This window comes from Pipra filicauda, unplaced genomic scaffold (genome assembly GCF_003945595.2).
Source record: "Pipra filicauda isolate LSUMZ 115617 unplaced genomic scaffold, ASM394559v2 scaffold75_size2874737_pilon, whole genome shotgun sequence".
NCBI classification, from domain to species: domain Eukaryota; kingdom Metazoa; phylum Chordata; class Aves; order Passeriformes; family Pipridae; genus Pipra; species Pipra filicauda.
Window position 1 is genome coordinate 405,998 of NW_024104931.1, and position 21,313 is coordinate 427,310.

General features: G+C 40.6%; 2 protein-coding genes across 9 annotated transcripts in view; one reads left to right on the forward strand and one right to left on the reverse strand.

Annotated features, from left to right (window-relative positions):
- ZNF410 (zinc finger protein 410) lies at positions 1-18,635 on the forward strand. Of its 2 annotated transcripts, none has more exons than XM_027720102.2 (10): positions 1-71; positions 1,240-1,445; positions 10,317-10,452; positions 11,158-11,391; positions 11,680-11,871; positions 12,721-12,880; positions 13,192-13,373; positions 16,114-16,203; positions 17,302-17,427; positions 18,002-18,635. In XM_027720102.2, the coding sequence occupies exons 2-10, from the start codon at positions 1,413-1,415 to the stop codon at positions 18,184-18,186; spliced, it is 1,338 nt and encodes a 445-aa protein (XP_027575903.1). In that variant the 5' UTR covers positions 1-71; positions 1,240-1,412; the 3' UTR covers positions 18,187-18,635. The 2 variants fall into 2 exon arrangements, with proteins under 2 accessions (XP_027575903.1, XP_027575905.1); XM_027720104.2 differs by lacking the exon at positions 1-71 and adding an exon at positions 188-397.
- FAM161B (FAM161 centrosomal protein B) overlaps positions 13,182-21,313 on the reverse strand; it is a 15,363-nt gene continuing 7,231 nt past the window's right edge. For 4 of the 7 annotated variants that reach the window (XM_039389711.1, XM_039389713.1, XM_027720056.2 and 1 more), the window contains one exon: positions 19,115-21,116. In XM_039389711.1, the coding sequence (XP_039245645.1) occupies positions 21,026-21,116 (91 nt within the window). In that variant the 3' untranslated portion in view covers positions 19,115-21,025. Of the gene's footprint in view, positions 13,731-17,626; positions 19,053-19,114; positions 21,117-21,313 lie in introns of those variants that run through there. The other 3 variants (XR_005566607.1, XR_005566608.1, XM_039389712.1) reach the window with 3 other exon arrangements.

Here is a 21,313-nt window from a genome sequence, read left to right on the forward strand (position 1 = left end):
CCGCGCGCACCCCCGGGTGGTGCGCTGCACTTCCGGGCGGGGCTCGTCACGTCCGGGCAGCGGAGATGCCGGTAAGGCGGGCGGGGAGGCGGCTCGGCCGCTCCACCGGGACTCGCCGCCCTCCGCGGGCTGCGGGCGCCCAGCGCGCCGCGGAGTGAGGGGGGCGGCCCAGCTTTCCCCTCCCCGCCGCTGGGGCCGCCTCTCACGGCGGCGGCCGGACGCCCGCGGGCCGGGCGGGTGGCACCTGCCCCGCCGGGCCGCGGCGCTCCGCCCTGTCCGCGCTGCTCCCCGGGGGTCCGCCGCGCTTCCCCCGTGCCCTCCCGGCCGGAGCGTGGTCGGCTGGACCTGGCAGCGCTGGCTCTCGTCCCCTGGGCTCGCTTGGGGCCCGCTGTGCCGGGTGCGAGCTGCGAGGGGCAGCGGGTGGGCGCGGGAGGATTGCCGGGCCCCGGCTCGCTGCGTGCGGCAGGCTGAGTTACCCTGCGGTCGCTGTGTGTGCTGTCTTGTTCCCTCGCGGCAGGCGAAGCTCCCGTGCCGCACTGCTTGGTGTCCTGAGTGCTAAAGGAGTAGTTTTAGGTTCTCTTTTTTAACGTAGTCAATAGATTGGTAATTGTGATGGAAGGGGAAGAGAACTGTACGTAATTCACTTTCTTTTCCCACCGCCAGTGTCCGAGTGCTTTCCTGGTAGGCAGAAATAGATACAGCTTGTTCTCATTTTCCCCTTTTAGCCCAAAGAAGAAGCATCATATAGGTATTTATGAAATAGCTTCCGTTTATGTGGACTCACCAGGATTTATCACAGAATCAGAAACGTAAGGTCTCAAATGATGGGAAAAGATGAGGTTTCCTGGTGACAGGTTGTTTGTATATGGTTCCCTTTCATCAACAGTTTGGATAATTCCACTGTTTTGAAGGCTGGGAATTCAACCTCCTTGTCTCTTGCATGATTTATGTGATTTGCAGTTGATCCCACAAGTTTCCAGAACAAACAATGCAATTTTCCATTGAAAATGAACGATTGCAAAGGAAATGTGGTAAATAGCCTTTAAAACTTACTTTCATAGTAATTTAGGATGTTATTTTGTTGACTCAATGAAAACAGAAATCCAGGAGCCTTGGTAAATGAGTTTTCCCAGTACCTCAAAGTATATTTTACAGTTACTTGGAACGTGTTCACTTCTTTACGCTTTGCTCTTGCTTTTCAGTTCCTCTTTCTTTATATTTCGTTTTCTGTTGTTTTAGGTTAAACTGAATATTTGCGCAGCACAGCTTCTCACAGAAGGACCACCACACTGGTTTACACTTAGGAAAATATGAAAATAAGCAGGGAGTGTTGTTCTCTCTGAACTAAAAGAAAAAAAATAAATAAATTGTGCCTTGCTGAGGACAGCTGCAGGAATCAGACACTTGAATCAATGTTATCGGATGAGTTAGAATCCAAACCTGAGGTGAGCAATTATGAACTGGGTTTGGTTTCCAGGAACATTTGTGGGCAACACTTAGAAAAAGTTCAATGAGTTTCCTCAGTTTGCTGCTTACATATTAAGTTTTCTAAGTGTTTTCAGTGACATCTTCTAATGCTTCCATGTTTTGATTTGAATGGTAAAAGATTAAAGAATATTGCAGGTATTTCAAGTATCAGCCAATACTCCTACCTGTTCTCAGGTTACATTTTTTTTCCACTATTATAGTGTTCTTTCTGTTACAAGAATAAAATAAATTACCATATTGACTACTTCTTTCCCTTTAAACCAAATTGACTTTACTTGGTTTTGGGGAGTCTGAATTATTCTATTAGTATCAGCCAGTTATGTTGTTTAAAGTATATGTGTTTCCATGAAGCAGTTGGCAGAAATGGTAGGCAGCAGCACCCAGGGGATCCTCGTTGCTCGGTGTGAGGCTGCCAGACCATTCCCAGGTCCAGCCAGTGGCACAGGTGAGCATAAATTGCAGTGATGTACCTGTGTGCATGCACAGCTGGCCACAAACACATCCTCACATACACAGGTAAAGTACCTCTAAGAGATAAACACTAAAGCATGAACAATAGATTTTTAGTGGACTGTAGCTATACCCTGTCATCACTCTACTCGTGCATACTCACATTCACATATGTCTGCCAGGCCTAAAGTCTTTGTGCCCAGGGCCAGTTTCCGGCTGGAATCCTTTTGGTTTTTTCTGGACTATGGTAGCCTACTGACATTAAGTCAACTGGAAGTTCACTAGCAGTGGACTCACTTGTGGGTAGAATATTTAGGAATATGTTCAGTAAGTAGATAGAAGGGACTGCAGTAATCAGGCACAGTGTTGACCAGCAACTAGTCTTTTCTCTCCCCTCTGCCCCTGGTTCTTCAGTTACTCACCTTGATTCATCCTTTGATCCTTCCCCTAAACATTGCATAATAAGCTTAACACATCCTGCAGTCTCTGTTTTATTGGATAGTAAGTTTGGTCTTTCCTATGAGACCCATTCCAATTACCAAAGACAATTATGTTTTCTTACCACTTAAAATTTCTGGTTGAACCTTTTCAAGATTTCCCTTCAGCAGTAGCCCATTGATCAGTTTCTGAGGCTTTCTGGGTTTGTTACTCTTACCTATAATGTGCTAGATACAAGTGTCTGCAGTTTGTTACATTCAACACAGTCACCTGCTGCCTCTGCTGTTTCTTGCCTTTATCTTTCAGGTTAAATGCCATTGGCCAGCTTCCTGTACATTCCCCCACTTAAAAGGTGCAGAGGATTGTATCACTTGGTGTCCTTGCTGTTCTGGTTCTCAGCTGCAAACAGCTAAGGTCCTAAAACAGAGGACATGATACAACCTTTTGGGGAAGTTTGCAAGTCTGAATTGGTTTTATTGAGTCTTGTTTTTATCCCTTTTCAGTAAGCAATACAGCGTGCACCTTAAAATGGTACTCTGAAAAGAATTATGATTACATGCTGGTAATTTGTTACAGCCCAGGTGATGTGGTAAGGCATTTGTTTCTTAATAGAGCAGCCAAAGCTCTTCCATCACACTATTCAGGAAAAGTAGCTGCAAATTCGTAGCTGTGAGTAGTCTCAGCATGACCTACAAGGAGTTCCTCTCTCTCTTGCCTTGTCATTGATATCTCATACTTTCTATCATTTGTTTTTCCCAGTTCTGAACGATAAGGTGGGGGGAATTTTGTTACTTCCATCTGCAAGTGGGTTCCTCAAGTAGCAGCTGTAACTGGGCCTTGTCTTTTCTCTGAGTACGGTATTTGTTAATTAGGCTTGTTTACATAATAGTCCTATTTCCCCAGAGCAGAGTTGCATTTCCTTCCCAGCAAGCCCAGAACAGGAGTTGGCCGTTCTCCAGTAGAACAATCCTGATGCATGAAAGCTGCAGTGGTTGTTGCAGAGGACATCCTTTCTGTAAATGCTATCTTCTAATCCATGCTTCTCAATCTTGACCAAGGCTATTTTATACTACAAATTTTGATCCATTTCCATGTATACACGCCCTCTTTTTCCGATTCTGATTACATAAGTTGAGAGTTAACTTAGAACTATTTTGTACTCCTTTGATGTAAAACTGGTAGATATCCTTTTTTACACCTTTCCCAACTAGCAGTTCAAGTATCTCTAAAAGTCAGTCCTGATTTTATATCCTCTGGTGAGCCACGGCACTACAGTTCTCATAACCACAGATGTTCTTTCAGATACCCTACCATGTGAGAATGGTATTAATTAAGAGCTAGCTGTATTTGTGTGACATCTAGATAATATCAATCAAAGCACTATGTCTGGATTGCACAGACTTCTTTGCTACTGGTTTTATCCCTAAAGAAGCCATCAAGGTGCCATTAAACATTTAATGCTTGAGTAGAGGTGAAGAAAGTTTTAAAGTTGCTTGGAGACAGTTTGTATGAGGAGGTGGATCTACTTTTTCCTCTGGTTTCCCTGCCCCCCAAAGCTGTATTACAAATATTCCTCAGGGACCTGATAAGATCTGCACTTTGCATGCTTTAAACCTTCAGGGTGATTTGTTACAATTGCAAGTATTTCCAGCCACCTCCACCACACTGGTCCATTGCAAGGTGCTTTCTGCTGCTGGGGTAGCTCTTAGCACAATCAAGTGAACTACAACTCTGTTCTACAAATTGAACCAGCTATTGAAAGGGGAGTGAAGAGAGATATTTTAGAGATCCTTTCTCTCCTCTTCAGTGCCTCACAAGGAGAGACTCTTGTGAATTAATTAGTTCCCCAGAGGCTGTATGGCAGGAGGACATCCCAGTTTCTAGCTAGCAAGTCTCCTGCCCTCCACACCCTTCAGCTCCGACCCCTCCTTTCTCCTCTCTCTCTGCTAAATTTTCTTTTGACTTCTTTGTTTTGTAGTGGTTCACTGGTTAAATTTAGAACAGAAATGTTATCGATTAATGGTCTCTGCTGCTCTGGGAGTCTAGTCTAGCTCTCCAGCTGTCCAGTGGGAGGATAGATCTGAACAATAGTACTGGAGAACCTTCTTCCCCTCTCCTTCCCAGCCACTCCTACTTCAACCAAAGCAGCTGCCTAACACTTCGTGGCTTTTGAATTGTCTGTTGTGGGACACGAACTTAACCTGATCCATCCAGATGGCCGTGTTATCATTTGTTTCTGTAGTGGGTTTTTTGTTTGTTTCTTTAAGGATCTCTAGTAGGGGTTCTCAGTTCTTTCAACAGATTTTTCTTTGTTGTTTGTCGTGGGTTTTTTTTCCCCTCTCGCGTCAGGGACAGATAAGAAGTTTCTCGGTAACCCAAGCATTCAGCACTGCTTTCAGTGACAGACCCTGGAATCATCCTGTACAGCCATCTCTTGTTGACCAGCAGGGATGACAATTACTTGCTTAGTGACAAGAGCTAAGAAATATTTTACATTTTTAATACCTGCAGTGTCCTCATTACTTACAGAATTTTCAGAGTTATGTGGTATTTCAAAAGAAGTAGTTAAGGAGGGTATATTCAAGATGGTGATATGGCAGAGCTAAAATAAAATTCTTTATAGCAAGATGCAGCCGAACTTTGCCTGTTTTGTCCCTCCAAGGTTTATAGATTCTCCCTGTGTGATTCGTGTCTGGCCCATAAAGTTTGAATCTCTAAGTCAAGAATGTCCTTTTACAATATTAAAATTTATTTCAAATTCTAAGGGATCTCTTAGCTATAGAGCAAAGCCTCCTCCATTTGTGTTCTGTTAATATTCTGTACATTAAGTTCCCCTGGTGCCCAAGATGACCTGTCTGCTTCATTACAGATTCTACCATTTTGATCATATTTGCAGAAGGATCAGTCTCCTCCATATGTAGGGATTTTACAGTCACCATCTTGGGAATACTTACAGCCCGTCTGGGGCCTGTTTGTGATGCCAGATGTTATGTGGTGATGAGATCTGCCAAACTGTAGCATCCACAAGATTCTTCCCTTCCTGGTCCTTCAGACATGAGACCAGTGGACTGTTTCCAGGTACACACAAAAGTGAGGCTGAGCCTGAACTGCCAAAAATGTGCCCACATAGACGGTACAGACATCTATGGCTGTATGGCAGGATAGTGCTTTTAGTGGCACTCTCAAACACAAATGGCATTCATGTAGAAAAGAAAGACTACAAATGGCCTAATCCTGTCCCTACTTATCAGGTAACCAGGCTTGAAATCTGCTAGCATATGACATATATGTCCTCACTTGGCTGACATGCATGTTCCTGGTCATGCACCTGTCCAGTCTTTGCCAAAACTCGAGTCCTTCTGGTATCCGTCTCCAGGCCTTGGGCTTTTTAATTCAGCCTCTGGCCAGGATCTTGGGTTTCCAGGTTGTGGTTTCCTCTATTCACAGACTAGTTCAAAGTGAAGTTAACCAGATGAATGTACTCAGAAACTATTTAGAAGCAAAAAGCATTTGAGAACATGGGCTAGACCACAATGATGAGACAGAGCAGCAACCTGCAGCCTGCTAGCATGTAGTCGACACATATTATCTCCCATCCCGTCTGTTCCCAATGGTTGTTTCTCTCCTATCTGTCTTGATCTCTCCCTTTGGTCCTTCCCCTAAACATCCATACATTTTTTACATTTCCAAGGTCTCAACTAAAGATATCTTAATAAGTTTTACCCAGTCCCAGAATTTCCCCCGTATCCCATAAGAAGTTTGCTCTTGGCCTGTGAGATGTGTTCTGGTAACCTGTGATAATATTGTTCCTATTCCTTACAAAGTTTCTGGTTGAATTTTTTTCAAGGTCACACTCAAGTTGTTCCTGTAATGGCCCCATCCATCAGTGTCCCAGGAGTTCTGGATTTTGTTACTCTCTTATCGGCAGTTTGTTAGAGCTTGTGTATCTGTGCTTTTAATTTATCACCTCTGCTATTCCTAGACTTCTGTGCTGAAGAGCCAATTACCAGATACCCTTATAATTTCCTATTTGCTTTCAGCTGTAAAACCATATTAAAAGAAACTTTAAAAAGTGTGACACAATGTTTGTAATGAGTTCTTTCCCATATTCCAGTTGCTGTAGTTGTCCACAAAGGTATTTAATGATTTTGAACAGGAAGCTTTATGAAAAATCTGTCAAGGTAAAACTGTAGCATGAAAACTTTTATTTTCTCTGAATTATTTGATGTAGAGTTGGTGATTGGTTTGCTTTAGTTTATGTGAAGGTTTTTTATTCCAAATTTTAATAACAAGAATGATTTGCATCCTTTTGTTTCCTTCTGCTTCATTTGCCCCCTTTTAATACTAGCTTGTTATTACTTTACGAAGCAAATTAAAAGGACCTCTTTACTTCTGAGAATCTGTTTGTGGCTGCTGCATTTTGCTTTTCCCTAGTGGCTTAATGCTGCTGTGTTGAAGTGGAAGTTTTAAAGCAAAGCTTTCCTTCCGTAGGAGGCAAGTTTCATCTAGGTCTTTTTGTATGAAAATAAAAGAGTCCATAAAACAAGTGTTTTATGGTAGAATAAGCAGCAGTAGGGCTAATCAGCAGCTTTGAAATTAAAGACAATCCAGTAATTTAGAACTATCTAACCACTCACAGTTTTTAGTCCCCTGCTTCTTTCTTCTAGTTGCTCATTATTCCTAACTCTCCTCTTTTTTACCCCGTTTCTGCTATTTTTTGAATCCTAAATTAGAATGCATGGGGGAGGGACTGTCTCTTATTGCCTATGTATTTTTTTGACAACATAAAAATAATTCTCTCTTCTTACTGGGTCCTGTGGATAATCTTAGATATAAGATGAAACAATTCTAACCTTTCAAAATGCAGCCTGGCTTGTGTCATAGTTCAAAAGGCATATTGCCATCTGAATGACTTCAGGACTTAATTTGTACCTTCATAGTTGTCAGTGATGACAGGCTGCTCCTAAGGGAGGATGGGCAGGGAGCCAAGGGTGATCCCAAGCCCAGGCAGTACCCTCACTGACCAGGGTGCAATACTGCAGCACCTGAGCATGGCAGGCAGAGACAGATGCTGGAATCCACAGCCCTGGATGAGGGAAAGTGATGAACCAGGTCCAGAGTCTATCCAAAGTCCACTCAGGAGCAGCATGGTATGGGGCTGGAGACACAGATGCAGTAAAAATCTGAGGTTCACCCAGGAGACAAGGCTTGAGACAGGTAAACCTATAACACAGCTCAGGAATGGAATGAGTAGCCCAGGCTGAGCTTAAAAGGAGCCCCTGGAGAGAGAGTGTGAGCATCCCAGGTGAGACTAATCAGAGCTGTTAAGGCTTCAGGGTTCTGACAGCAGTAACTCTTTGAGGTAAAGCTGTTCGAGGAAGCATCAGTATTTCTAATGTTTTCATGAGGAAATAAGCATAGAGAAATCAGAGCACAAACAATTAAAAAGTTTTCTTCACAGTTTCTTTGATTTAACAGGCTTTGTCATGGTGTAGGAGAAGCTTAAAAAGCTGATATTTGCTACAGGAATGATTTGGAATTAGGTGCTAGTAAAAAAGTTAAGTACTAAGACAATCACAACACACAAAATAAGAATCAAATTATTTGTGACTGTTGGGTTTTAATCACAAACATACCATGGGCACATCATGCTTTTTTAGTCTCTTTCTTTTGACATTGGTGAACCATCTCACTGTACAGACAACTCCATCTGGGCTCTGTGTGAAATTTCCTTCTACATGCCAAAGACAGAGGAACTTTGCTACATACAGTTGTTTGCTAGACAGAAGCAGAATCAGCAGAATGCAGGATCTTTATGTCAAGGGGTTTCCTAGAGGTAAGGAATAGTGACTTGAGGACTAAGTTTATGGTGTATTGTTATTTTCCATATTTCTTTGTTCTATGTTTTTTAAAAAAATTTGAGGGTGTGAGTATAGGAGTTAGTCTGTTTGACAGAACTTGTAAGCAAATAAATAGATCCTACATACAGTTTCTGAGCAGTATTTCTGCTGAAATGCAAAATACGTGTCTTGGTATGTTACAACTGTGTAAAACAATTGTGTGTTACAGTTGTGTGTTACAACAGACCCCTTTCTGGTCTCCAGAAGTTTAATTCCATGCAGGGGAGGGATTTGAGACTGTGCTTACGAAAGCTTGTACCGTTCACAGAATTTGTTCGGTCCATTGCAAAAGTTATCTCCTAACTCCCAGCAGCACTTCCTTTGTTAAATCAAAATATTTTAATATGGAATGCTGTGGCACTTGTAACATAAAAAAGAGAGTCTTATTTCTGTGTCTATGCCTTTGAGGTAGAGAGTAGTCCAGCATTACATCTTGTACTCTGACAAAAGCTTGAGATGTTGTAAAGGGGACAGAATGAATAAACAAGGCACATGCTTTGCTGCTGTGAACTTGGTTAAATAAGGGAAGACTTTCAGGGGCGAGAAGAGGCGTTTCTCTGACTTCCTGTTCCTTTTCAAATGTCAGGTTCCTTTTTATAACTTGAGATTTTTAGGAGTTAGGTGGGAAGTAATTTTTGCATTGCCAGAGCTGACTGATGTTAAGAATGGCTAAATCTGCTGCATGGAATGCTCTGGGCCCATCAAGAAACATGAGGGCAGCTTTTCAATTCTGATCTTAGATCCAGCCACTAGTGAGGTTTAGTACCTATTTGAAAAGAGTTGCGTGCACACAACACACAGAGTACAGATGTGACTCCAAACAATGCGGCACCAAACAGATGAACACTGGCAGAGTGCTCATAGCTTTACCCACAGAAACACAGGCAGCACAAAATGCCTGATCCTGTATTCAAGGGTTGCTGGCTAGAGAAAACCTTCACGGATTTCTTTGAGGTATATCCCCATGCTGCTTTTTCTGCTTGCCAACTAGTCTGGAGTTCATTAGCATATGACACACACTAGAAACTAGAAACTAGAGACTAGTGTGTGTCACTAGAGACCCACTCTAGAGAGTGGGATCACACACGGAGTACTTAGGAGTGGAGTTCAAAGAAGACAGGATGGAGTGTGATGATTAGACTGCACCAGACAACTGAATTGACCAACTTTCTGCTTATATGCAACAGGCCACTTTTCTTTATCCTCCCTTCTCCATTTTCCTGTGTTTGTTTTGCCCCGATCCATCTTGATCCCTTTCCTACTCTTGGTCTTTCCCTTGAACAGTACAGTAAGTCCTGTACAATCCCCTAAATCTTTTATCCAGTCCCAAAGTCCTCCCCAGGGAATGCATCTCAGTTTAAGTCCTATAAATCTTTATGCAATAGTTTCCCTTATTTTGTGTAGTATTCTGGAGAGGATTTCTTCTGTTAGTCCCCTTAGTAGTCATGTTGTTTGTCCATCTTTGATGGTTTTAGGAGTAGCTGATTGGGACGGATAAGGCTCTCTGTGTTTGCCCCCTTGTCATCCCAGCCTTGTTTCTGTGATCATTATATGCCTATTTTGAATAGCCATAAGCTAGACATCTTTGTAACCAGTCTTTTGATTGCTTTTTTACTTTAAAAAAAGCTAACTTTCATTTAAGGATTTAAAGACAATGATTTGAAAAATACCTGTACCAAAGGCTGAGTGTGGAACACATTTACTTGAAGGGTTAGAGCATAGTAAAGTATCAAGTGGTAAAATATAATTAAAAAGGAACATAGACTAAATAGCCTTCAGGTTAGTCTGCAATAATCCAGAGATGTTTATTGTATGTTAAAGAAATGAGAATTTTTTAGGTATTTCAGAGATAACAAATACAAACAATTCCTTCTTTGTCATTAATGGAAATTGAAAGGCTTTCATTTACTTCCATGTGTTTTCATGGGATTATAGTCAGTGTCTCCTACAAGATAGTTGGGACTACTGGACTGACTGAGTTTAGTACCTTTTTAAATTATTTGTGCTGCTCTTGACCTAATCTTCAGTATCTTTTTTCAGCTGCTGGTTCAGTTTGTTCAGAATACTTCTATTCCACTGGGGCAAGGGCTGGTGGAATCGGAACCAAAAGACATCACCTGTCTTTCCCTCCTTCCTGTTACTGAGACCTCAGAATGCAACAGACTGATGTTGCCAGGTAAAATCTGTGTGGCACATCTTGTGACCCTGCCCTTCATACAGCTGTGTTTACTGCACCACTCTGGCCCACTGCCTCTTGCTGATAAGACATTCCAGGGATGGAGGAACAAGTTCGGAAGGGTGGCTGAAACTTCTCATTTAGTTGGACTGGTTAGAAACTTACTTGCTCCTCCGTTCTCTCTCAAGTTCTATTTTTTTCTAGAAAAATAACTTCATAGATATCTTTTAGTCTGTAAGGTAAAATAAACACAAGTATCTTCCCCAAGGTGGAAAGGATTCAAAAAGGTTTATTTTGGAGGCAAGGACATTAAAACTTACAAACTTCACAGCGCTGCAAGACAGCACCGAGCCTCAGGGGAAAGGCAAACTTCCTGCTCCTGGGCTTTATCATCACTAGTCCCCCTCCTCCCCCGCCCCCTGACTCTCCCCGGGCCACAACGGCCCTGTAGCATTTCTGTAACTGTTCTCTCTCTCTCTCTCTCCTCTCATTTATCAGAGAGAGAGGCTGAGCACTTCCCTTGGTATGCAGGGGTGAGAAGGCATTGAAACTGCCTTTGAGAGAGTTACCTTTTAGGCAGAAAGCCTTCCTAGCGAAAACTCTGTCTCCTTGTAACAAAATCTTCCGGAAAAAAGGGTATTCTATCCTCACATAGTCATAATGTATTTATACTTTTATTTACTCTGGTTTCACTTTCCTCACTAGATGATGAAAGAGATCTCACTTCTCCAAGTCACACTAATCCTTCCAAAGATGTTTCTTCATCTGCTGTCTTGAGAAGTCTCCAGGTAAATGTAGGCCCTGATGGAGAGGAGACAAGGGCACAGAATGTACAGAAACCATCTGAACTTCTGTCAACTCCAGAGACTTCTAGTTTATTGCAAGACCTCCAGCCCAGTGACAGCACTTCATTTATTCTTCTCAACCTAACAAGAGCAGGTAATTCTCCTTCTGTTTGTCATTTGGCTGGATATGTCTCAGCAGAATGCGGGAGATACAACTGTGTCCCTGCTGCTTATGAAGAGGAAAGATGATGAAATTTGCTAGGCATTACTGGATATTGTAGGAGCATTTAGTCATTAACAGCTTTCTACAAGGTAGAGGTCAGTGGAGACTTTTTCAGTGCAGCTGTGCCATCTATGCCATGAACACCAGCCTCTGAGAAGCAAAAGAAATTTCCCTCTGTTATATTATCCTTCTGTTTCACAAAGTTGTCTTCTTTTCTAGGGCTTGGATCTCCCGCAGAGCACTTGGTGTTTGTTCAAGATGAAGCAGAAGATTCTGGGAATGACTTTCTCTCTCATGATAGCACAGACAGCAGTACCCCATGGTTCCTTCGAGTGCAAGAATTGGCCCATGACAGTTTAATTGCTGCCACTCGGGCACAGCTTGCAAAGAATGCCAAAGCAAGCAATAATGGTAGGAAATCCCCAGATTGTGTCTTAAAAGTTGAATGTTCCATACAAGGTCCCTAGTTTCAGGTTGTTTCTTCCTCTAGTTCTTTCTTGCTTTTAATCAGTTCTGGAATCTTCAAATCATCAGTGACAGAATTATACAGGACAACTGTGGTTTTTTTCTGCAATATAAAGAGACTCTTAGTTTTTTTCTGAGGGAATGAACTTTAGTGGAGCCAGCTGTTCCATTTTAGTCTACCTGTCTTCTGGTACATGTAAAGAATATCTTCTTTCTCACTGCAGCTGCTTGTTTTTCAACTTTTGTTTTCACTTTCAGGGGACTGTTTTTAATGCATACTGTAAATGATACTTTCTTTTTAGCTCCACTGAGTTTGGAGATCAGTTTTCTGGAGAATACATAATTGGATTTAGTCATATGCTTTGGGACTTAATTATTTTAATAAATAATTGCAAACAAATGCAGTATCTCTTATTTTAGCTAAGGTGTTTTTAAAAAGAGTTATCCTGGCTGATACTTAAAATTGATTAGTTGATATTCAGGTAGAGACCACTTTTACAATTTATGGTGCATTAGCTTTCTTTTCTTTTTGTGATAAGCCTGATTTGGTAGTAGCTGGTCTGATCCAGATGGCCTGTTGGGAATAGTTTATGGGCCTGGTAAGGTTTGCAAATCTTTGTTTGATCCCTGTTACGGGCTATGCAGCAGCACGTAGGACATGCTAACCAGTTAGTAGCCAGACACCTACCTGCTTTACAATCCTGTATCATATATGATGCTGGTTTTTCTATTAAATTTGACACATGACAGTAACCTGTAAGGTTTTTAGATTTTAGTGGGCGCTTTTTTTTCCAGGCGAAAATGTTCATCTTTGCTCAGGAGATGGGCAGCCGAAAGACTCTGGCCCCATTCCTCATTTATCTCGTGTGGAGAGGAAGCTGAAGTGCACAGTTGAGGGCTGCGATCGGACATTTGTGTGGCCAGCTCACTTCAAGTATCATCTGAAAACACACCGGTGAGCAGAATAAAGCTGTATGTTTTTATGACTTTGAAAAACTGTGCTCTATATTTGAGATAACGTTAGGTTTTGACATCAAAAAGCTGTGAAAACCTGGTATTACTCTTATATATACTAGGCCTGTTGGTTGCTTTATGTTGAAGAACTTTGACCAGATTTAGATTACTTTTGCAGGTCCTTGTTAGTGTTCAGTTTAGAATATTTGTATTTTTAACAGGTGCCCATGTTTAATAAAAAAAAAAGTGTTCATGAAAAAATACATTGTAGTATTGTAATGGTAATGAAACAGCTATTTTGTTGCTTTCCAGGAATGACCGCTCCTTCACCTGCCCAGCAGAAGGTTGTGGGAAAAGTTTCTATGTCTTGCAGAGGCTGAAGGTGCACATGAGAACTCACAATGGTGAAAAACCCTTTGTGTGCACAGAGCTAGGCTGTGGCAAACAGTTCACAACAGCTGGAAATCTGAAGAACCACCTACGAATTCACACTGGTGTGTTTTAGACCTCACCTATTTGTGATCTGCAGAGGTGGAGTCTTTCCTGAGGAATAAACCACTTCCTCCTCATCCTCAAACTTTTGAGAGTATTATGTTGTTTACCTTTGCCCTCCATTAATGTCCCTTTTCTATATATAGATCTATATATAGATCAATTCACATTGATCTATAGGTCAGATAAATCAACTGCTTACCTCTTTTACTATCCTGCGTAGTTTCACAGAGGTTTCACCCTTCAAATACTGTGTGGTGATGCTGTACTCTGCTCAGACCCATGTTCTGAAGATTCCCTTCCCCTCCTCCAGTTGTGTGAAGGAGGGAGGGGTGTGTGTTCTTACGGGGGAAACCAGGCTGTTAGAAAGGGAATAGTTAGTGAACATGACTTCTGTAATTGTGTTTTATTTAGAAGCTAATTGAAATTCCTGAAAGGCTCAATAGCTTAGATATTTCTCCAGTGTGGAATCCTTGTGGACACTGTTGTAGCTGTACTGACATTTGCCTGACTCTGAGTAGCTTGTGTTACTTATGCTGCTTATAGAATGACATTTGGGACATGTAGGGAAATGAGGAATACAGTGAAATGAGTAGAAAAAATATAGTAGCAAAGAAAACTAGAAAAAAGCATTAATTAGAAAAGAGCATTTTGGTGTGCAAACTTCTCTGTTTGTGCTAATGCTAATTTGGGATGTTCCTGTGTGCTGGAGCCTGTGTACTTTCAACTCATGCTCAGTTTTTTATAGTAAATAAAACGAGGCCCTTTATTTCATATGCTGTATTTTATACATGGTTTGTTTATGCTGTCTCCTCTGCAGAATTTGATCCTGCCTTGCCAGTATTTTTAGAAGTTGGTGTAGCAGCCAAAGTCTTGAGAACAGCATGAAGTACTTTAAGTGGTTTTGTCCTAGAAAGTTGCTTGAGAGAGGCACACAAGTTACTGCTGAAATGACCAGCAATTTAATAGTTAGCAAAGTTCATAGCAAATATTCTGGTGATTTTGTTTAGTTTTTTGAAGCCTCAAGGTTATCATGACACTCAAACAAATGGCCCAGTTCAAGCTTCTTGGAATATTGTTAGAGATTGCCTGATGGCCTAGGAAGGTAGCATTGGATTACTGTTGGTTAACATTTCAAAATAACCTTGGCAACTCTGAGAGCACAAGGCTTCTCTAGTAAAATGAAATCACAGATTATGTGGGCTGCCAGCAGCTGTTTATGCCTTCTGCCTTACTTAAACATAGCCGTATGGTTTGTAGTTTGTAGACACACATGGAAAAAGGTTGCTATTTTAAAGATTATGTAGTCTAGCCAGAACACATAGTTTGGGGGCAGATGTTGGGATGTAGTTAAAAATTATATATACCAATAATAAAATTTTGAATGCGTAGTAACAGCAGCCATAGTTTTTGCAGTTTTCTTTTGCACTTAAAGCTCCCAGCCAAGGTGCAGGATAAAGCTAATAGGCCCAGCTGACACATGCACAATCCTCCCTCAGTGTTCTGCAACCAACAGAGTAGTAGCTTCTGGAGGAATAAATAATAACTTTCTAAACTGCAAATGGATAATGTGCCATTAAGAGTTTGATCATACCAAATGTGTTATAAAACTGCAGGTGTAAATAGATAAAGAGTTTCTTATAGATGGAACTGTGTGCTGTTACTTTAGTCAATGGTATTTTTTCCTTCTTTCCAAATTTTAAATATTTATAACAAGCCAGAAAGTACAATCAGTGTTTGAGACTCTGCTACATATTTCAGCTTTGTAACACCAATTGGAACACGCTGTGTTTTGCTCAGAGCTGTCGAGTGCTATTGTAGATAAGAAACTAATACATGAGCCGTAGGGAGAGGACTTCTAAAGGCAAAACCACAGTAGAAACACCTTTAAAAACAAGTTTACTCTGAAAGAACTATGTATATTTTAGACAATAAAATAGTTTAAATAGCTTGCTTAATCTCCTGTGGTCTTGCTATTACTCTTTAGAGGGGTCCGGTTAAAGACTTGAAATCATAGTGTTAAACATAGTATATCGAGTTCTGTAGTTGGATGTTGCAGGCAAAAGTTATCTCTAGCATTATTTAAGGCTTTATTAAGAGACTGTTTAAAACAGATTAATTATATTGCGCTGCACTAGTGTAGTGACCTTCAAATTTACCATCACTTAGACAAATCAAAAATAGCTGTGATATAAAAATAACAAATTTCAGCCTATGAGAACAAATTGTGCCTTGAATTACAGTTCCTCCACATGTAAATATAAACAACTGACACAGGATTTTGGCAAGTTTAGCCTGATCTGAAATAAAGTATAGGATATGATAGGAAAATACAGTTTATGGGATTTTTGGCGCTGAGAGGCAGAAAGGGAACAGGATCCTGGGAGTGTGTGAAGCAGAGAGCTGGTTGTTGAGAACTACATATAGAAGATATATCATCGTTCAGGTACTTTTATATTACTCTATTGGTATTTATATACTTTGAAGATCTACTTAGAAACAGTGGTCCCTTGCTTCACTTTCAGTGAATTATGGTCTAAGAATATTTTAAAATAATACCAGTGAAAGCTGGTGAAGAGAATACTTTAAAAGCCTTAGGAAGCATATATGTAATTTCGATGGAACTCTGACACACATAAAGCCAAAAGGGATAACGGAGTGGAGATGTCCATGTTCTCAGGGACTTCAGCAATGAGATTAAGTTGTAATCCCAAAATCTAAGAATTTACTTTTCCCTTGTAGGGGAAAAACCCTTTCTGTGTGAGGCACAGGGATGTGGTCGCTCCTTTGCTGAATACTCCAGCCTTCGGAAACATTTGGTTGTCCACTCAGGTAAGAGTCTTCATCTGACATTCTGTGATCTCTCTGAGAAAAGATCTTTATTGTAGGACATTGATTTGATTTTTCTTAAGAAAAACCCTGGTTTTTATGGAACTTCTGGTCATAGTGTTTCATGACTTACCTTTTGTGGTGCCTGTAGCCCATACTCTTTAATCTTTTAGCTTGTTTCTGGTTCTAAATTAAAATTATGTTTTTTAAATTATTTTAAAAATTGTTCCTAAAATGTCATGAAGTTGAATATCTGTTTCATAGCTGCCATTTTCTTATTTAAAAGAGAGACTCTATATATTAATTACAACCATTTGAATCTGAAATCTCTCATGAGTGGGTTTCTGCCATAGGTAGGGTTTTCCTTTATTTTTTTCCTACTACTTACTTAGATGGAAATGTATTTTGCAAGTGTTTCAAAACTTCTGCCTTCTGTTTTAATTCAGCTATCTTAAATATCATCAGCACATGATGAATATGGTATGTTTGTGGAAGGGAAATATTACTGTGGTAATAACTTTTGGGATTGAGTTTTCCATGCTTTTTCTTTCCTCTCTCCTTGGCTTCCATGCCATTGAGCTGACAGCTTTGGACAGCATACAATACATGGGGTGTATTGTGAAAATGATTGACTGCTGTGTAAAATGGAAATCCTGTCATGGTGACAAGTCATCATCACGTCTCTGCTCAGTAATGTAAACCAGATGCTGCAATTCATTGTGTGATGGCAGGAGATAGCTTCCTTGCCTCTACTTCCTTGCACTTGGTCATTTTATTCTAGGTGTAGGACAGCAAATATTTCCATGTCACTAAGTGATTTGAAATAACTTGTTCCCTTTCATAAATGAGACTTGAAGGCTTTTTGTTACTTCAGACTTGAGTTTTCCAACAGCTGGCAATACTGATACCTAAAACTCTTCTGTTCTAGAAGCTTATTGCTCTCCAGAAGACAGGAATATTTCTCATTTGTTTTTTTACTGATAATTAGCACCAGTGGTGTTAACTGCCATTTCAAAACAGTACTGTTAGTTTCTTGGTTGATGAAGTCTTTACTCCCAATTTGGTAATTCATGGGATATTTTTTTCCCCTTCTACTCCAAGGAGTGAAGCCCCATCAGTGCCAAATTTGTGGGAAGACGTTTTCCCAGAGTGGTAGCAGAAATGTGCATATGAGGAAACACCACTCCCGAATTGGAGCAGCTGGCAGCAGGGAGCGAGAACAGCCAGGTAAGGAAGGGAGCACACTCACTGAGGGGAGAAAGTGCAGGAAAAAAAATAGGGGATGGTCTAAGAGAACGGAAGATGTTTATCCTGAAAATATGAGACCACAGGCCAGTAAGAAATACAAGTCTGTTCTTCTTGGAGATGAGGATTGATTGCTCACCCTCCACTTTTCTAGGACAGGAGACAAAGGTGTATTTCTGTATTGTGGTCAAGGAGCAGATACGTTTATTTTTTTCAAAATTAACATGAATCTAGTTGGGGTTTTTTACATGGATTTTTTTCCCTTTGGTTATATATTCTTCTAAGCAGCCTGGGTTTTTATGCAAAGTGAATTATTTAAAGAGAAAGCCAATCCTGCATGAGATCCTGCCATAGTAAGGTTCAAAAAAATAAACATAGTATTTTCCATCCATTAGAGCTCAAAGAGTAGGAATGGGTAAAATAGGTGTCTAGGGAAGAATAGGTGTAAATGGGTAAAATAGGTGTCTTTCTGACTTGAAGGGGGGCAGGGATTGTATCTTATGTTGCAGTACCATTACATCATGAGAATTTTGTTTTACCCTTTTTTTCACAATAGAGTCACTGATGGGTAGCAGTTTGCTGGAAGAATCGACAGTGCATAGTAAGAGTATCATGTCCATGAACTCTCAGCCCAGCCTTGGTGTTGAGTCTCTGCACCTGCCAGACACTGAGTCTATTATTGGAGTGGAGGAGGGTGAGACCAGCTGCTCCTTTTTCCGCCCTCTTATATGTGGTGACTGAAGTGGGATGGATCATTCCTCCTAGAGGCTCACCAAACTGCAGTGGATGAGTGAACGTTGTTTTAACTATGGATGGAGTGGGTGGGTAGATGGAGGATGAATCGTAAAACTGGAGCTGGAGAAGATCTGCTGGACCAAGTTACTCTTGCAGAGCTTAAAAGGTGAAGTCTGCTGCTTAGGTGTCATTTAACCCATGTTGTGGAATGCCATTTCAAAAGTGCTCATGCAGTCCATCTCCTAAAGCCTAAAGTGTTTGTTTTGCTGGAGCACCTAGGAGCCCCAGTTAAGGACCAGGACCTCATTGTGCTAGGCACTGTACAAACATTCAGTATCTTGAGCAACAGACCTTCCTTCCATCCTTTACCTTCAGAGACTATATTGTAATACATCCCACTGTCAGAAGCTGACTTACTATCTGAAATAAATGTACTACTTGATATCATTTGGTTACACATGCTGTGTTCTTTTACTGCTTTTCCCAGTCACTTTTTCCTCCAAAATCTTTTTGGTATATCAAGCTCTTTAAATGAGCCTACTATGTGGTGTTTTGAATTTTTTGTTAACTTAAAAACTTTCTTCAGAACCGGCATTACTGAAAAAGCAGAGTTTTGCTAAGCTACTCTGTGTCTATAATAGCTTCTATGCAAGGAGAATGCTTAGAATTTATACTGGTCCCTTGCTGAATGGGAAGGTAGTGCTGCTGCTAATAAAGATCTTGTAACCTGGAGGTTCCTGCAGAAGCTCCACCAGGTACCTGTCAGTTGAGGTCTGATGCAGTTTGGCTATCATCTCACCAGCTGATGGGAGATGCTCCAGTGCAATGTCTTCTTCTCTACAGTATTTTTATAGGCTGAACAGGCTGTAAATCTAAGTAAAGGTAACAAAATATTTTCATAAAATGCAAAAATTCAGAGCCATAGTTGAAATTCTTTACTTCCTTACCATTTTTGAGACATATTAAGAGATGACAAATCTCTTTTAGGATTACAGAAATGTAATCCTCCTTTCAGAATAAAACTTCTTTTAGCAAGAGAGATGTTAGTGAGTTTTACTTACTTAGTTTGATGCCTTTACTTTCACCACCATTGCAGCAATTTCTCTTTAGGGACCAATTTTAAGATTTGAATTTATCTGTTATTATATTCATGCATGTCACCGTAGTATTTCTTAAAGGGATATGGCATATTATCATATTAATTTAAAGTCAAGCTTTTGTTTCTCCTTTCTTAAGATTTCCCTCTACACTTCACATACTTGGAAATTTCTTTTTCCAGCATCATTAACTATTATTGTGGAAATTAGCAACCACTTTTACTAAATAGCCCTTAAAATGTATGTTTTCAAATTTCAGTCCCACTGTTCCACATATATATCCATACAAGCCTAGGACTTAGATCGTGGAAGTAATCTCTCCTTCCTCTTTCCATGTGACAAAGCATGGTGACAATATGGTTACATCACTGCTCTTTTCCAGGGAGTACCCCGAGAAAGAACAGCCTCTGTATATCCTACACAATTACACCTGTGGAGAAGCTGGTACACTGGTAACAGCCACCCTCAAACCCTCCAAGCCTGTTGTCAGTGCGGAGACTGAGTCAGGAAGGAGGAATGCTGCAGTCCAGTGCATTAGCTACGTATTGATCTCTGTAACGTAGCAGCATGAAACCCCTGGGCCACAAATTCTTGGATTTAGTACTTTGTTATGATTAAAAATGTCACTATCTCAGTTTTATATTTTATCTAATGTGGTAGCTCTTACAGGTACTGTATTTCTGATTTGATGATGCAGTTGCATTGTTACAACTGCAAGTGTAACAGGAGAAAAGGATTGAGATGACAAAAAAAGCTTCTATTTAAAAAGTGAGGAAAGATGATTGACAAGGAAACTGAACACTGAAGAACATGATAGCCATTTGAAAATATTTTAATCTCAAAGTGCAAAATTCTCAGGAAACATTCCAGGTGGCACGGATTTTTACTTCTGAAATGGTTATTACTGTCAGGTAAAGGAAGATCACTAATGTGTGAAATATACTATTCAAGATGTGCCAGGCATTTGAGTGCAACATGCTGACAGGTAATACCTAATCTTACTTCTACCAAAAACCATTTTTAATATCACAGTAATAGTAGAATTAGGACAACAGCAATTCAAAGTGATACCCTGTTTAATTACAACCTTCTTATAATTCTGGTTGGGTTTTGGGCCAAATTAATGACTTAAATTGGTAAGATGTTAAAACACTTTCAAATAATGAAATATGGGAGATTTTTTAGTATAGGAAGACTATTGCTTCTTACTAGGGACTAGTGACTGAACGAAGAGTTAACTCCAGAGAAAGACTTCCTTTTGAGTCTTCTCCCAAGGTAGGTCAAATCCCGGTATTTGTTTTTGTAGAAGTACCTTGTTTGGAAGCATTCTACCGCATATATGTCTAAACCAAGGTTTAGCACACTAAAGGGCATTCTCCTCTTCCGGTGTGCTTCTGTGGCATGAATGCAAGGAGCTGACAATAGAGGATGCACCTCTTCAATCTTTCATATCTACTTTTATCCAAAGATAGTGCTTCAACCTTTTTAACTTGTTGCCCATTAAAGAAAGGGAAATGGCTCACACAAGGAACACTTGTGAAGACTAAGGGAGGCTGCAGGCTTTGCTGGGTTGGACAAGACATGCTCAAAACAAGTTGGTCTTTTTTTTCTTTACTAAATTCTCCCATCTCACTTACCCCAGAGCCATTCTTAGGTGTCAGCTTAAACCATTAAGTTCCTGAGGATTAACCTGGAGAATCCTGGATTTAAAAAATCAAGAGATGATCAATGGATTCTTCTGCTAGCTCTTATGCTGCTGGTTCCTTTCTGCTCTGTTCCTCCTGAGGTACTCCTTCCTGTACAGTACAGTCGTCCTTTTCACCCGGAGGCTTGGGCACTCTGCAGAAATAGTGACTGTCTAATACTGGAAATGGTTTGCCCCGTGCTTAGGAAATAGAGTGCAGTCATAGGAATTCAGACAGAGAAGCCACGATGCTTAATAAGAGCAGTGAAGTTGATTTTTCCTACACTAGATAATAGAAACTGGAATGCTTTCATGAACAAGGAAAATACTTTAAGTCAAAGACAAAAGAGCT

What these genes read in the sequence shown, in the direction of transcription:
- ZNF410 (XM_027720102.2), top strand. Translation starts at nt 1,413, where the DNA reads ATGTTATCGGATGAGTTAGAATCCAAACCTGAG. An exon ending in AGTTAGAATCCAAACCTGAG is followed by an intron (nt 1,446 to 10,316) that starts GTGAGCAATTAT and finishes ATCTTTTTTCAG; the next exon opens with CTGCTGGTTCAGTTTGTTCA. An exon ending in ACATTTGGTTGTCCACTCAG is followed by an intron (nt 16,204 to 17,301) that starts GTAAGAGTCTTC and finishes TTCTACTCCAAG; the next exon opens with GAGTGAAGCCCCATCAGTGC.